General features: G+C 42.2%; 1 protein-coding gene across 1 annotated transcript in view; it reads left to right on the top strand.

The window, feature by feature from the left end:
- Positions 1–3929: 3929 nt before the first annotated feature.
- Positions 3930–12520, top strand: part of LOC109117890 — a 10931-nt gene continuing 2340 nt past the window's right edge. Inside the window, exons 1-2 of the mRNA XM_033759675.1 lie at positions 3930–3973; positions 12187–12422. Coding sequence (XP_033615566.1) covers positions 3930–3973; positions 12187–12422 — 280 coding nt within the window. The remainder of the gene's footprint in view (positions 3974–12186; positions 12423–12520) is intronic.

Raw genomic sequence — 12520 nt, 5'->3', positions numbered from 1 at the left:
ATAAAATTCCACAAAACATAAACTCAGTCTATATGTCAGAAAGCAGATCGGTGAGTACCCTGAGGATGAAGAGGGAATTGTGAATGAGAGAAAACCTTTGCGGATGAAAGGTAATTTTCACTATCTTGACTGTGGCAATGGTATAGGTATGTGGCATAGGTATACAGCATGTCTGTCAAAACTTACCGAACTGTGCTTGCTATAGACTATTTCTATCCCCACCGCAGGTCACATGCTGAGTCACTATTCCCCCCTGGGAAGAGCTGGTGTTGGGAAGTGAGCCTTCCGAGAGGTGACTGGGTCTTAAAAGTGAGGACCTTGTGAGTGAACTGGTGCCTTACAGAGCATAAGAGAGACGATCTCTCCCTCCATCACATGTGGACACAGCAAGGTGTCCATCTGCACATCAGGAAGAGACCCTCACCAGCAACCAAACTGGCAGTATCTTCATCTTGCACTCTGCCCCCGGAACTGTGAAAAACAAATGCCTGTTACTCAAGCCACTAGTCGGTGGCATTTGTTATAAGAGCGGACACAGGCACTGAAGTGCACTCAGTGCAGTGAATATCACGGATAGCTCTTGATGATTCCTGAGGCCAGGTCCAAGAATAGAGGCCCAGGTACTGTGTAGTACTGGGGCAAGAAAGGATAGGAACACAGGCCTGGGGACCGAGATGCCAAGGATACAGCCCATTCAAGATGACAGCTACTGAAGTCTCTAAACTTATCAAAACAGGCGGTGGTTTAGATTCAACCAGGCATAGTATACTAAATCACACGTACTTTCCACCCCTTCTGTGCCTGGACCCCACAAAGTAAGACAGAAAGGCACAGCCAGCTTTCCTACTGTGGGTCCTTTAACACTCACACTGATCCCTGTATTTCAGTTCAGCTTTAAAATTTGCTATCAAGCAAAAGGAAACAAGCAAGGGTCACAGAGTTCTGGGCTTGAAATGACACGGTGGTCTTTTAAAAACCTGAAAAGTGAAGAGTTCTTTCTTAAAAGAACTTTAGGCTGTGCTCTTGATTTCAGTAACTTCTGTCCATTTCTTCATTGTTTCCACATAGGCGTAGATTTCTTTTCTCTCCAAGAAGAGGAAGGAGCTGATTCAATCCATTCTGGATTTATTTCCACTGAATGAGCAGATGTGTGAGTGAAGAGCAGGATGGGGAATCCAAGACCTTACTGATGGTGACAACGGGTCAAGGTACATAGCAACGCCATATTTATAGGCAGTCTTATCACCTCCTTGACCAGAACCTCTACACATACTAATTATAACTGACGAAGCCTCCTTGTCCTTCCAAACTTGAATTTCCTCCGCAGCCCGGTAGGACAGAGTTCCTGGACCACTTGACACAGGGCACGGTCTTCGGAGTATCACGCCTGTGTGGTGCTTAGACACAAAGAAGCCGAGTGGGCCTCTGTGGCATGAGCCCAAGGCAAGTCTGACTGAGGCAATCCAGCAGTGAGACCTCACTGCTTAAACCCAACCTCCCAGTCCAAGGCACCAACCCAGCTTCCTCCATTCTATTACACATTAAAAGGGCACTATGTCTTATGTAGTTATTTCTATAAGCCTTATATCTTAACTGAGGAATAAAGAAAGGAAAAAGCCATGGGATAATACAGAAAAATCCAAGAGTACAAGTTCTCAAAGTAGGTTTGACGACCCGCTGGATTTCTGTTGGATCTGTTGTGACTTCACCTCTTTTGTTCCTAATTGCATGGACTTGAGCCTTTTCTTTCCTTTTTTTGACAAGGTTAGCTAAGGGTTTATTGATTTTATTTATTCTTTCAAAAAACCAACTCTGATTGATTTATTTTTTTGTTATCGTTTTCTTTTTTCTATAAAATGGAACACTACTCAGCCATAAAGAATGAGAAATTAGTCATTCATAGGAAAGTGGATGCATATTGAGGATATACTCAAGTGCAATAAATAAATCACACACATGTAAATACCGAATAGTTTCTCTGGTGTGAAAAACTATAATTGAATACAAGATCCTAATGGTATAATTGACAATGTGAAGTAGGAAGAAAAGGGCTAAAGGTATCGGGGAAGTGGCAAGGGTAGGGGAAAGGAAATAAGGGAAAGAAAAATATATGAGAAAATGAAAAAATGGAAATGAAGTTTTTGTAAATAGGGAAGGGTGGAGGGGGTGAAGGGAGGGCATGGGCAAGGGGAAAAAATGACAACCAAGACCTGTCATGTAAAGGTACAAGATCCCAGGGATGAATGTAACTGTACTGTATACCTAAAATGTACCAATAAACTCAATGAAAAAAATAAAAAAGAAAAATCCAGAAAATTGATGGGTTTTTTCAAATGTTATTATGATGATCACAAATTTGACTTCACCTGAGATCTAATTAATGTTCACTCTCCACTGGCAGTGTCCCTTTCTCAGGGCTAAGGAAAGTGAACTAAGAATAATGAAGCCTGTTCCTGAATATTTTCAGCACCATGTGAACCTTGCTGGGATCTTGGGGGGGAGGGGGATGTGACAGACATTTTCGGGACAACCGTAAAAGTTAGAATATGATTTTTTTTTGAGAGAGAGATCTCACCATGTTGCTCAGTCTGGTCTTAACTTCTGGACACAAGTGAGCCTCCTGACTCAGCTGCTCACCCTAGGAGCAGAAACTGCAGGCGCATGCCACTGTGCCAGCTACTCATGACTATTTAAAAACATGACAGTGGTATAGTGGCTATGTAGGAGGACATCCATATTTTAAGAGATACATGCTCTACTGTTAGAAGTGAACAGCTACAATGTCTAAAGCTTATTTTCATAATTATTAGCTTATTTTTCAGTTACAAATTTTTTTTGTTTTTTTTGAGCTTGGCTCTCACTGTGTGGTTGAGGCTGGTCTTAAATTCACTATGCAGCTCAGGCTGGCTTTGAACTCTCAGCAGCCCTCCTTCCTCAGCCTCTCAAGTGTTGTGATTATAGGCATGTGCCTCCACACTTGGCTACAAATTTATTTTCAAGTGGTTGACCAATACAAAATTTGCAAAGAATTTTTTTTGTTTTTTTTGAGCTTGGCTCTCACTGTGTGGTTGAGGCTGGTCTTAAATTCACTATGCAGCTCAGGCTGGCTTTGAACTCTCAGCAGCCCTCCTTCCTCAGCCTCTCAAGTGTTGTGATTATAGGCATGTGCCTCCACACTTGGCTACAAATTTATTTTCAAGTGGTTGACCAATACAAAATTTGCAAAGAGATATATATGAAGATAATTTATGTATAAGTTGGGAAAAATTAAAAATTAAACAATAGACTGTTTCAGGATACAAAGAAATGTGGTAAATTTGTCAAGATAAGGAAAGAAATAGTAATTATAAAATTCAAGTGGTGAGAGGATGTTGCCAAGGTGAGTAGGTGGTAGAAGCCTAGGTGTTCCTTGGGTATCAATGCGATTTATAAACTGATACAAAGAGGTCTATGATGCAGAATCGCAGGGGGCACTGTCTACATTGAATTCTGTTTTTAATTTTTTGTTTTTTGTTTTTTGTTTTTTTTTTTTGGTAGCAGGGATTGAACTCGGGTCCTTGAGCTCGCAGGGCAGTTGGCGAACCACTGAGCTAAATCCCCGGTCCTACACTGAACTCTGCATGAGTAGCGTCCCACAGAGTTGTTCGAAGCCTCTATCTTGAGACAATTTATAAGCAAACAAAGAAGGTGGGTGGAAAAAGAAAAGAAAAACCACAACCTCAAATGTCACCGGTCTAATCTCCTTTCCTGACCTGGAGTTTTGTACATTGAGGGGAAACATTTAGTCCCAGGTGGCTTCATTAACGCTCTGCCGTCCCACGGTGCCACATCATATCAAAATGACTTAATTGGGAAAGGAAGATGGCAGCGAGCCCAGCCTTAGCTGCCAAGCTGTGCTGTCTCACCTGAGCCAGCCGGGTGACGGCGAGATGGGCTTCAGCAGCCTTTCATCAAGCTCTTCAATCGGTGGCCCGTGAGGCCAGCACGGAAAGGAACTGCAATCAGGCCAGGAAGCAGAAATGCAAGTCTGCTGCATAGGCCCTTAGGTTTGCAAAAAGCTGCCTCAATGCCCTGAGTTTCACATGTAAGATGGGACTGTGTTTCTCCCATCTTTTGCCTACCCATTTGTATTTAAAAGAAACATTAAAATCTTGGTAGTTCTGACAAAGTCTTAAGCAGACAAATATTCAATGGCAACGACACAAAAAATAACTGACCTCTGTTTGTGCAAGAGAATGATAAACATTTGGGCGGATAACTACACTGGGCAGACCCCAGGGATGGTCAGCAGCCAGCTGGTCCTTTTGGGGTCTGAAACGTACCACCCCTAAGGAAGACTTCAGGAGACCAAGGCATGACACCCCACAAGGCACTTCTTTGACAAATCCAGAGCTGCGAGTGAAGCCTCAGACACAGATGAAAAGCTCTCCTGTCATGAAGGCGTTCAATCCATGAGGGAACCTGAGTGTATCAGGAAAAGGGAGGCTCCCAGCTCACTTAATTCCACAGACATTACTGCCACAAGACAAGCTTCAGTCACCAGAGCTTCCCCACTCAGCCCCTCGGTAACGGGTCTCCACCATCCCTGCTCCCAGAGGCCCCTTCCTTGTAGTTTAGGGCTCTACACCAGCTGCAGTCATCTGGCCCCTCATCAAGTCATTATGAGGGACTCCTGTGCATATGGATGTATATAAATCTGCTTTTTCTCTTGTAACTCTGTGGATGGAAATTTAATTAGTATCCAGCCAAAGAACCTAGAAGGGTAGAAGAAACCATTTATTAACTTCCCTGCAGTCATTAAATTAGTTCCCGGACTTACTTCAAAACGTGACGTCATTTGCACTAAAAGTTCTGAAACATTCCCAAATAAATGAGTCTTGTTGTAAACAGGTATAAAAAATAGTTTCTTCTCCCAATCAATTATTAAGTAAGCAAGTAATATCTGAAATATCTGTCTGATTTATACCTAGGTGCCTGAAGTCATAGAATTACAGGTTTTCATCTAGAAGTTTTTTTGTTCAATGCTGACATTTAATAGGTTAGAAAGACTAAATATGTCCAAAATCTATCTCCCCCAGGAAAAATGCTGATAAATAAATGTTTTAATTAACTATATAATTCACATTTTTTAGTCAGAAAATTTAAGTTGAGTCTTAACTCTAATGCAGTGCGACTAGTAAACAGGGCAATTGGATTTTCCAATTTTAGTCTTTTTAAATATAAACTACGGCTATTTTCCTTGTCTACACAGCTGTTCAGATAGACACATTGGTACTACAAGAAAGGATATTTTATGCTAAAAAATTACTTTACAAAAGTGCATGCAATAAAAGCCACAATCCAAGATATTACTATATTCTATTTAGTGGTTGAGCAATGGGCAAATCCCAGTGCTGCCCCTTTTCTCAAAAAGGAGACACAAAGTATAAAAAGAGCCACAAAAGAAGGTGACCAAATCCAGCAGGGCCATGCTTACCGCAGGCACCTCACCAATACTGACCCAAAGCACAGAACCAAATCAGACCTTGAAAAACATGTGTAAGCACCTACATAACCTGTTTGCCTTGTACTGAATTAAAATCTGTACTATACATAACTCCAAACAAGGAATAAAGCAAAACCAATCTGTCAAAGCCCTGTACTTAGCTATGCCATCCATGAAGGCATGTTAATGTCTATTTTATAAACACACATAAGTATAAAAAGAGTAATCATACTATATTATGTGTATAATTTTTCTCTACAATTTTCCAAACAACTGCTTTAAATTATTGCTCTTTGTCCCAGTATTTTTATGATACACAAATACTTCTTGCATTAAAAAGTTCACTGCAGTGGGCATGTAAAGCTCAATATAGTTGATGACATTCTATGCTTGTCTGAAAATAAGAAGATGAATTGTTTAAAGTCAAGATTGAGAACAGTAAGTAAAAAAGAAACCATCAGCAGAACTAAGAGACAATCTACAATGTGGGAAAAAATTTTTACGAGCTGTTCCTCAGACAAAGGACTATTATCAAGGATATATAAAGAACTCAAAACAATCAGCCCCCACAAATATAAAGACCCGATTCAAAAATGGGCATCCGAAATGAACAGACATTTCTCAGACAAAGAAGTAAAAGCAGCAAGAAAATATTTGAAAAAATGTTCCACATCACTGGTCATTCGAGAGATGCAGATGAAAACACTGAGATTCCACCTCACCCCACAAAGAATGGCTGCTATCAAGAAATCACACAATAACAAATGTTGGCAGGGTTGTGGGGAGAAAGGAACCCTTTTCCATTGTTGGTGGGAGTGCAGACTGGTGCAACCACTATGGAAATCAATATGGAGATAGCTCAAAGAGCTTGGACTGGAGGTTCCATTTGACCCAGCCATCCCTCTGCTGGGTATCTTTCCAAGAGAACTAAAAGAATCATATCACAGAGAAGTACGTGCACCCGTGTTTATAGCAGCACAGTTTGTAATAGCTAAATCTTGGAAACAGCCCATTTGCCCATCCGTTGGAAACTGGATAAAGAAGATGTGGTTTTTCTATAAAATGGAATATTACTCAGCCATAAAGAATGAGAAAATAGATTCATTCATAGGAAAATGGATACATATTGAAGATATACTCCTAAGTGAAATACCCAATAGTTTCCCTGGTATAAATAATCTGCAACAATGCATAAGATTCTAATAAGATTACTGACATTTAGAAATGGGAAGAAAGGAGCTAAAGGTGAGGGAAGGTGGGATGGGTAGGGGAAGAGTAAAAAGGGAAAAGAAAAAAATGTGAGAGAATGAAAAGATGAAAATAAAGTGTTTGTAGATGGGGAGGGGAGGAGGGGGTGAAGGGATGGCAGAGGTAAGGGGAAAAAGGAGAATCAAGACTTGTCATGTAGAGGTACAAGATCCCAACAATGAATGTAACTGTACTGTATCCCTAAAATGTACCAATAAACTCAATTAAAGCTGAAAAAAAAAAGAATTGCTGTGATATAAAAAAAAATGCATATCGTAACATTAGGATGTTCTTTAGATACCCAAGTGTAATATAAAACAGACTATAAAACGTGAGAAATTACCACCCTCATTTACACAAGGCTGCCAGCCTGACTCAAACTTGACTTTAGTAGCATTACTTTTCTATTCCTGGAAACACTTGCTTAGAGGAGGTCACTTTTTTCTTTTTCTTTTAAGGAGATCACTTTTTCTGAAGAACAGGAAGGAACTTCTGAACAACACATTAACTCTTCAACAGAAAACCCCAATGAGTGGTTCTGTCCTAAGATTCTTTGAACTGCTTTCCTCAAAATGTTTGCCTGACTATTGCAAACAAATCCCAAACTGTAACACTGTGATTCCAACCCAAGGCTAATCAAGCCCCCACATGTGAAGACACATCTTAAACCAAACTTGCATTTCTCAGTTAAATCACTCCCTTCCTTTCCCACTCTAAGACACCCTAAGAGGAGGTAGTGTTCTCCCACACTGAGGTAAGCTGTAAATTCTGCTCTGTCTTGTCACTGAGTTGGGCTGTGATATATGGAAAGCTAACATTCAAAATGTGTTTTTAAGGCTGGGGATGTAGCTGAGTGACAGAGCATTTGCCTAGCATGGCTGAGGCCCTGGGCTCAATCATTAGGACAGACCCACTAACAAAAAGTATTATTACATAATTACATACAATATTTATTACATATTACATAATTGTTTTGATTTTGTTTTTTGAGACAGGGTCTCACTACGGAGTTGAGACTGACCTAGAACTCACTAAGTAGCCGAGGCTGGTCTTGAACTCACAGCGATGCTCCTGCCTCAGCCTCCGGAGTGCTGGGATTACAGGCATGCGCCACCACACCCCAGCAATATTAAATAATTATTACAGTATTATTACATAAATATGCTAGGCAGGAGTCATCCCCAAATATACCACACCAATAGTCTGATTCCTTCAAACTGATGAGAACAGCAGCTGTGTAACAGGGCCTTTCCCTCAATTTTCTTAAAAGGGGTCCATCCTCCCAAGACAGCCCCATTGTCATGAAAACCCTCCCTGGAATTCCTATCAGACAATCAACCCTTGGGAGGAAGAGACTAGGACTTCACATCTATCCCAGATAGGCTGACCCCTGTCACCTGAGGGCTGCCTACAAGGTCTCCTCCAGTGTGGAGAGGGATACTCTAGGATCTGGGGTGGTGTCAGTTTTTTAAAAGGTCAACTACAAAAACTTCAGAAAAGGGAAGACAAAGTCCCCTCAGTCTTACTATGGCAAGCGATCAAAGATAAATCATGGAAAATCAGACTAAAGATTGATCGATAATTGGAAGCCAGGTGTGGTGGCGCACACCTGTAATCCCAGCACTCAGAAGGCTGAGGCAGGAGAATCGCTTTAAATTCGAGACCAGCCTGGGCCACATAGTGAGTTCCAGGTCAGTCTCAACTACATAGTGAGACCCTGTCTCAAAAAAAAAAAAAAAAAAAAAAAAAAAAAAAAAAAAAAAAAAAAAAAAAAAAAAATGGAGACTATCAGCCTACAATGGCCTAGATCAGTGGTGGTGAACCTATGGTATGCATGCTGCAGTGGTCTGTTTGTATCATTGAAAAGTCTAAAAGGTTCGCCATCACTGCCCTAGATCTAGAAGTAAATATAGAAAACAATGTATGTTACGTTTATGAGTGACACCAAGACAGCTCATAATGAAGGGCGCCAAAATGGAGGCATTAATTATAGAAACAAAGTAAGGTTTAGATAAAAACAGATGAAATGCAGTGAATCCAGGAGCACTAAATGCCTACAGCTGGGAAAATGTTAACAAAGTCAGTAGTCTGATCAATGATACCGTCCCCATGTTCACTTCTTAAATTTTGACACAGACACTACGGTTATGGAACTTGTAACGGCTTAGGGAAAGGGGAACACTGCTATCTCTGTAAACTCTGTAAATCTAAATCATTGGAAAACTTAAGGTTTATTGAATACTAGCATAATTAGAGAGAAACTGCACACCTCTACACGGCAAACCTTGGTGCCGCGGCAGCGCTCACCCCCTGCCCACTTCCAGTCTGCATCCCCTTCCAAGGCTGACCCCTCTCGTCCCTCCCGCATTAGGGAGCCCACTTCCCAGACCACCCGAACCCTGGCCTGCTTGCTTGGCTGCCCTTGACCACAGCATCCTGGGTCTACACCTCTCAGAGGGCCTCCTGCTCAGCCACTGCCCGGCGCAGTCATTATGAGGAGCAAATAAACACAGAGGAGAAGCAGTCTGTGAACTCTGGGTCACTCTACCAGCGTTACTTACTTATTCCTGCTGAGTTAAGTGCGCTAATCCAGCACACAACAAATTGGAGTAAATGAATTTCACTGGCTTTGATGGCTCTGTTAGTTGCCACTTGATCATTTCATATCACGCCCCCTATTAAAAATGACATGTTTCGGCTCCTTATAGCTTCTCCCTGCAGTGTCTACCGAGAAAAAGGATGGCCTTTCAGAGTCCCTCTTACGCTTTTCAAACTGTTTCTGCATCCACCCTAAATTCCCGTGTTTTCTTCTCCAGAATGAGGCACAGATGCCCTTGTCTTTCTGTGGCCACCCAACTGCCTGTGTTCTCCACCACATCTGCTTTTCTAAGACCCACCTGTCTGCCCTGCGTGGCTCCTCCACTCTCCCAACTTCTTTCACACAAACACGTGCCTCCCTCCACTGACACCTTCCTGTCCTTTCTGCTGGCTTTCTTGTATTCCCTTTCACTGCTGCTTCCTGACAATACCTACTGACATTTCACCTTTCACTTTCCTCAACCTAAAACCTGGCTTCTAGTGAGATCTTTTGCCAAGCTCTGTGCTCGTGTCTCAGCCTGTATTCTCAAGCAGCACTGATGATGTTCCCTAAGCAAGGGCCCTCCCTAAACAAGGGCACCACAGCTACACCACAGCTCTGGCTTCAACTCTCTCTCCTTTATTCTAATAAAAAGCTGGCACCCTGGCCCTGAGCTCTTCCAACAGCATGAACCACCACCAGCTGGAGTCTCCTCATTTAGATCTGTTTGCTCTAAACTCCTGGTTAGAGAATAACACACAATGCCCAACCCAATTCTCCTACAATCAACTTCTAACCTCCACAACTATGTAATATCTTTCACTTCTTTCCTGAAAGACTCCTATGTTGTCTCTCAAAGTGTGTCTTCCGGAAGGTTCTTCTTTTATCAGTCTTACCATGAAGGCCTAATCTCACGAGGCTCTCAAGCTTCCGATGCTACCTCCCAAACGTGCACAGTTTACGCTCCAGATTTTCAAACTCTTATCAAGTTTCTGTGCCTCAATGCCGAACCACGACACAGTTCCTCTACCCTTCTCCTAGAATACTCTACTCCTACCCTCGCCTACCTGGTTGAACTCCCGGACATCATTTAATTCCAAATTCAACCTTCACTTCCTCCTTAATATTTTCCCTGTATGCTCCAGGAGGAGTTCATCCAGGCCCTCTCTGCTGACATTAAGCTGGGTACAGATGTCTAATAAATCTAACTTACAGATGTCATGGGGACAGGGGTGGGTGCCTCGGGGAGGCAGGTGTTCCTTGTATCCTTTTAAGTCCCACCCCTGCCTGTAAGGACCAATCTGGAACATCCCCCAGGAGGTAAGAAGCACTTGTTTCCTTTGCTAATTCTGTGAAGCACAGCGACTTCCCTCAGCCTAATAATGGGTCCCGAACAATGGGAATATCATGTTTATAACTCCATTATAAAAAGACCACAAAATGGCAATGCACGGGAGTGTAGCGAATAGCAGGGTATAATGTTCCTCCTTCTTTTCCTTTATTAATTCCCCAAGACTTTTGCCCTTACTGGGATTGAACAGAAAAGGCATTAAAATATTTTAAATGGACCAAATATTTACTAGTCTCTAAGATGCAAACTGATTTTAAAATAGCCCTTGACCTGGAAATACAGGCATATTCAAACACACACCCTGATAAGAAAGACAGAGGATAGAGTTCAATGTCTTGAAGCTTGCCAAGGGTTCCTTGTGATGAACTCTGGAGAGTACAGCCGTACTTAAGCACCGTCTGAGTATACCTACCCTTGTCTGAGACACTGTAACAAAGCAAGTTACACGTGGCAACATTTACTCTCAGAAAACAAAACCCACTGGTATGTGTTACTCAGAACCAAAAGCACATTTGTAAATAAAAGTGCATTTGTAAATAAAAAAGCAGCAAGGTAACCCAGTCACAGAGAGCTACAGACAACAATTCTAATGAGCCGGTTTACACCAAAGCAGGAGTTTCCAGTTTGAATACATTACCATGTTAAAAAAATAAAATTAACCCCAAAGGTATTTTATCCATCGTTTCCAGACACGTTTTGTCTTAATAAAAGCTTGTTAGCCTCCTCTAGTTAAGGAAGTCAAATGGGCAAGCTGGTATTTCCTTGATTTTAAAGTATACCAAATGCTAAAACAAAGTAAATCCCAACCTAATTAATTCTATTTTTGGTCTAGTTTCCAAGGCAGTTTTCACAAAGACTATTCTCAGACTGTTTCTAGCTTTGTAACTTCAACCTTTAGTAGCTGGAAACATGTCTTGTGAAATTCCCTGGCATGTATGTTCTGTCCCACACTCTCTTTTCGGTCCATCTGCGATCAAAGGTACCTAAGAAAGTGTCATCCCACAGATCCTAAAGAGTGTTAGCCCTAAAAACGCTGTTATGTGTATGGTGTTGTGATCTTATGAGATATTTTCCTAACAAGGCTTGGTAACCTGAGTTACATCAAGTTCATCAACTTTCCAAGTAGAATCTTCTCCAAATCAGAACTGCTGGCGTTTCAGTAATGACATATACTTTTAGACAGGAAATTAGGAAATTTAAGTTCTATTTCAAAAAGCACTGAACTTGACCGTGGGCAACCTACTTCACTTCTGTAATTCAAACTGCAGTACTGGCAACCGCTTCCAAAAAATAATGCTTTTAAGAATAAAGTGTTTTGAGCCTCTTCAAATAAAATGAAATATTAACAGAAGGTTTTACAAGACAATCTCTTCTCCAGCACCATTTCCTACACCACCAGTCCACAGGTCCTAAACCTACATTTCTTATAAAGTTCTTACTTGCACCAGGACACTACCAAATACCTTGGCTTTTTACAGCCCCAAGTGGACTCACAGTACTGCTTTACTTATTCCTAAATGGCAGGCGAGACACAGAAAGTGTGGAAGGAGAGCTAGCTGCAGAACTGCACGCTCAGCCGTGGACTCGCGAGAAGCTGGAAGAAGCAATGCCTTTCACGTGTGACAGTTCCCAACCTGCAAACTCTGTCATTATGGAGAAGCACAGGCGACGCGAGCCCACGGGGAGCTCAAGCCCGGATCCCAGGCCAGGCGGCGCCGAGATGCAGGTCTGGAGCTCAGTTCTGACTCGGTCCCTGCATCGCGACCGAGCCCCGGGGTGACTGGCTGCACCCCGACTCCGGCCGGCCCTGGTCCTGCGAGGACCTGACGGGCAGAGATCACGCCGGCAGCGTAGCGCA

Source organism: Fukomys damarensis, unplaced genomic scaffold (genome assembly GCF_012274545.1).
Source record: "Fukomys damarensis isolate Sample0158 unplaced genomic scaffold, DMR_v1.0_HiC HiC_scaffold_37, whole genome shotgun sequence".
NCBI classification, from domain to species: domain Eukaryota; kingdom Metazoa; phylum Chordata; class Mammalia; order Rodentia; family Bathyergidae; genus Fukomys; species Fukomys damarensis.
Note: the sequence above shows the minus strand (reverse complement) of the source record. Positions and strands in the feature narration are given on the sequence as shown.